This window comes from Plasmodium cynomolgi, chromosome 3, assembly GCF_000321355.1.
Source record: "Plasmodium cynomolgi strain B DNA, chromosome 3, whole genome shotgun sequence".
NCBI lineage: Eukaryota > Apicomplexa > Aconoidasida > Haemosporida > Plasmodiidae > Plasmodium > Plasmodium cynomolgi.
The window spans coordinates 966485-971398 of NC_020397.1; the positions used below are offsets into that span (position 1 = coordinate 966485).

The 4914-nt window shown below is 32.8% G+C and overlaps 1 protein-coding gene across 1 annotated transcript; it reads left to right on the plus strand.

The window, feature by feature from the left end:
• Nucleotides 1–682: 682 nt before the first annotated feature.
• PCYB_033040 (VIR-like CYIR protein) lies at nt 683–1648 on the plus strand (the record flags this gene model as incomplete). The annotated part of the gene is made up of 3 exons (XM_004220976.1): nt 683–709; nt 856–1506; nt 1586–1648. 3 exons carry the CDS (start codon nt 683–685, stop codon nt 1646–1648), a joined length of 741 nt encoding a protein of 246 aa, XP_004221024.1.
• Nucleotides 1649–4914: the final 3266 nt, after the last annotated feature.

The following is a 4914-nucleotide window of genomic DNA, read 5'->3' on the forward strand; positions in this document are numbered from 1 at the left end:
GATTCGTTTGTTATGTCACATAGAAGCTATACTTTTAACTTTTCCGTTATTATAAATATCTTATAAAGTTACAGTTAAAAATTAAAATAAGACTTGCGACTTGCGTATATATTATCTTACCTACTGGAGAAAATTAAAAATCACAAAATAGAGTGCTAAATAATTTTTAGTGAAGTAGCAATGCTGATAAGCTTAAATAAAAAGCTTTTTATGGAGAATAATTGTAACCATATAATCTAAAGCGTATTTAAGATGTAACGTAAATTATTACATAAATGTTTTCGCTTACAAAAGTTAAAAATAATTCCTTCATTTATTTATAATAAGGATAGAAATTCATTGTATGTACTAATCACAAATGTTTTTAAAATCGCTATGTATATTTTTCTGTATGATTTCTTAATTGCTGAATATTAAGCAGTTATGTATTTTTTTCTGTTGTTGTGAAACTTAAACATGGTACTTGTACGTTCTGTTTTAAAAAATAGTACAATAATAAATTTTTAGAAAATAGCATTAATTAGTAGTGTATATTAATAAATGCTTATTTATATTTTTGCAAAAATAGGATAACAGATTACGTAAATATATCAATTAAAGATTAACCGCTTCGATTTGTTACTTATTGATCTGTATATAATACTTTCATAATTTAATTAAAATCAAACATGTCAGCAAAAAAATGGGGAAAACAGAAGAGGAAATACTGGTATAGTTATATATATATACAAGCATTTAAATCATTCTTTGTTTTCTTCCCTTTTATTTATTTTCTCCTAGACAAAAGAGAAAATTCCACTATTAGAACCTTTCATTTTAGCACTTAAGTAATATCCTTTGCATGATTATTTTCAGGAGGATGTTTTGAATGAGTTAGAGCTTGGTGAAATCTACGAAGACGTCTTCAATGATAGGACAACATCTAAATATGACACCCATTGCAGTGCGCTCGCTAGTCATGATAAGCAATATGTAGGGGCACGGGCACTATGCGGTAAATATGTACGCGCTTTGGAAAAAATATCTGAGATGCAAAAAGACCAAAAGTATTATGACCGCTGCAAATATGTACCATACTGGTTATATGGAGAAATTGGGAAAATATATAAAAACCACAATGTAAATATTGAAAAGATTCCTTTTGTTAAGGATCTTATTAACGTAGAGAAAAAAGTGAAAGACCTAATAACTAAAAATAAGTGTAACGTACTTTATAACAACCTTGTCCATTTGGATGAATTGATAAAGAGGAAACATTCGTACATTTATTTTAAAAAATATGATAGTTTTAAAAATACTACAAAATCGTCAATTAAATGCGATAAGTATTTCATATATCTTGATTATATTAATTCCTTTTATAACAAGTTTAAGAGTGATAACTGTACGGGGGTTTTATCGCTGCTGTGGTCCGATCCAGATTTCTTTAGATGTAATAATGCCCTTAACCCCAATACGATATTATCTAAAATACAAGATTGTAAACCTGAAGGATTTAAAAGTCGTGTAAGTTCAGTAGTTGCAGCTCACCCACCCGCTAGAACTGCAGTAACTGGAAAATCCCCAGCACAAAAGACAAATGCAGTTGAACCTAGAAGGGTTGAAACTACAGCAGTCTCTCGTGACCCTAATGCGGGCCTCAGGGTAGATAAAAGTAGAGTACAAACAGATTTTTCCCCCAGTACTTTTCATCTTAAAACACATGAAGAAGCCGTTCCTTCATCCAGTTTTGTTGACACAATGTATTATATATTGAAATCAGAGTATTTTCGTCACTCATTCGTAGCTGCTTCGACAATTGGAGTGCTTGTCTTCCTTTACTTTTACTTTAAGGTAAAAATGAAATTTTAAGTGACGTATATTTTGTGGCAATATTTACCACTTTAAGTGTGTAATTGTGAGGTAAATATATTGTGAGTTTTTTTTTTTGTACTTTAGTCAACTTCTATAAGTTCTCAAACAGGGAGAAAAAAGAAAAGAGAATCTGAGAATAATTACTATGAGGGATATGAAGATGATCTATCAAGATATGACTCAGGAAATTCATTTTCGGATTCGCGAATGAGCGAAATGCATTTATCCTATCAGAGGAGGCGTGATTCTTACTACTAATTAGGCATGTAATGTGAAAGAGTTTGGAACAGCCACTTGAGCAGGAATGCCAGACGAGCTACGTGAGCAATTTTGATTGAGGACGGCGAGAAGAACAAAAATGGTGAAGTGCAGCGATATGGTGCAAAATTTTACACCATTTCAAAGCAATAAGAAGGTATTACGTGCAGTATGCATGGTAAGGGAGAATTACGTTACACAGACGACAAGAATATTAAAAATGATTCAATTTTGTAAATAATATGGCTAGTAACGAAGTTACGTATTTTTTAAATACCAATAAATTTTATATTGTCCAAAAAGTGTAACAAGTGTCATAAAAATGAGTAAGTTCTTGTGGGGCATAAAGAACGTGTTTTAACAGAAAAGATATGGGTGAACAGCTTTAACTTAATGATGTAAAGTATATCTAATTATAGTGTAGTAAACAAATTAGGGGGAAACATAGTGGATAATTATCCTGCGTTGGATGTAGTTGATGAACTCCACGTGAAAGGGTATGTTTAACGAAGCTACATATAAGACAAAATATCTTTTAAGCTTATAATATGTGTATATTGCACTACGCATTATACACATATATTAAGCATCTCCATTTGTTTTTGTTTTTACGTAGTAACACATAATATTTAAAGCATTACGTTTGTTGTAAAAAAGAATTTATATTTTTTTCGTGGACATTATACTAATTTATTGACATGGTTATTCGTTTTTTTTATTAACAAAACGTGTATATATCATTTTATTAATTATGCCAAGGTGCCAATTTTATGATATACACATTTTGTGCATGCTAAAACGTGTAAATAATACTTAAATTACAGGGTAATATAATTGAATAGGAACATAAATTAATATCAGCATTCATATGATAGCTTTGTAAGAATAATGTTGTCAGTAGATTAAAAGGTGTACTAATGTGGATGCTGCATTTACCTTTTAAGGAAGCACGAAATGGTTATTTTACCTGAATGAAGACATAGAAACGTTGCGTGCAAATGTGAGTGTATATACATACGCATATATGAATACAAATTGCTTCCAATATTTCTGCGCCAATTTTGGAATAGCAATTTTGCCTAACCTGTAGAAAGAAAAGGGTCGTTTAAAGAGCTTGCAAAACGTTCATGAGGTCCGCAGTTACGTAGTGCTTGCACACAGTGAGATGATTTATTTTGGCGATAATGCTGGGCTCGTTTTTTCACAGTTTCACCATGCCATTAGATCATTGGTTCATTAGTCAATTTGTGAATATTTTCGTTATTTTTCTTTTTAACTGGTACGCCTTACAGAGCAGGAACGTGCGTTTATTATGAGCGCTTTTAAATTGTTGAGGTATTATGACTGAAAAAATGGGAAAGCATGTCTACGAACCGCACAAAATTGTGTAACTTGCGACTGGCTTATAAGGAGGAATAATATGTTATGCAATGTCATACATGACCTAGTGACGACCTTCTGCGAGATTCGGCATGAGCTTTTCTCCTTCAGAAGTGAACTGTAGTATTCTATGAACCCATAAGCCGCGTAGGCATAATTTATAGAACATAGTACAATCACTTCAATGCAATTATTACATTCGTTATTGATTGCAAAGCTTTATGTTATCTGAAGAATGGAAATAAGTAGGACATTTCAGATGGCCGAGCAGGGTTGAGTATCGCACTATTACTACCTCTTTGAACATGAAAAGTTTTTGGATTTATTTAGTAAGTTGGGGGGGTGTATGAAAGGACGTCAGAGGTTGGATACATATTTAATGCGTCGCACCGGTAGATTGACGAATATAATGACAATAAACAAATGCAGCACATATGAAATTACTGACAAAAAAAGGGGGCTATGGGGGGAACATTATATTTGTTACTATGCGAGCGCAATGGAGCATGCGCTGAGATATATATTACGGGTCTATGGAACAAAACAGAACCAGTGTGATAAGCCATTGGGTGGATCATCAAACGAATGAACAAATTATGTGCCCCCCTAAAATAACGTCTGTATGAACAGAGTAATAATAAATCCCGTGTGCCGGGAAGAGTGGAAAATTAAATTACCCCCCCACGGATCACTCCAAGGATTGGGGTACCGATGAAGACGCATTTGATACCACCGTATACGTGCAGAAGTGTCATAACTTCCTTTGTTTTAAAATCATACGGATTATAAATGTGTGCATAAAATTGTTAAACACATTAGCACATACGTATGTGTGTACCTGAGCGTGGTTGCACATGTACATGTGTGTTTTAGCCTTTTACGAATTAAGTTTGCCCTTTTGCCTTTTTTTCTTTAATTTTTTTCTCATTAATTATGTAAAACCTTTCAACATACACCATCCTTTGTGCCACAAATTAACCATTGTACAATATATATTTTTTCGATTCCTTACAAATGCGCCATTCTATAGAAAGCTTGCACAAATATACCCATGTTGAGATAGCTGAACTGTTATCAACACACTTCAGCGTGAAGGATTTTTAAGAAAATTACAAAGGGCCCGTAGCATGGGGGTAAAACACGAATGTATGAAAAAATTCATGTTTTAAGAGCGCGAAGAAAGGAATAAAATTACATAACCCTGTCATTCTCTTTAGTATGTATATTGCCGAATGAACTACGTTTTGATAAATTTTTTTTTTTAGGGGGAAAATTGACAGTTTTGTTTTTCCCTGAGGAAAGGTTACACGCGGAATCACTACATTGGCTTGGGTGAAGAGCAAGCTTATACTTTCTTAACTCGCAAATTATTTATAGCAATTCTTTGTGAATAATTAAACATTTTCACGCATTAATGTTCTC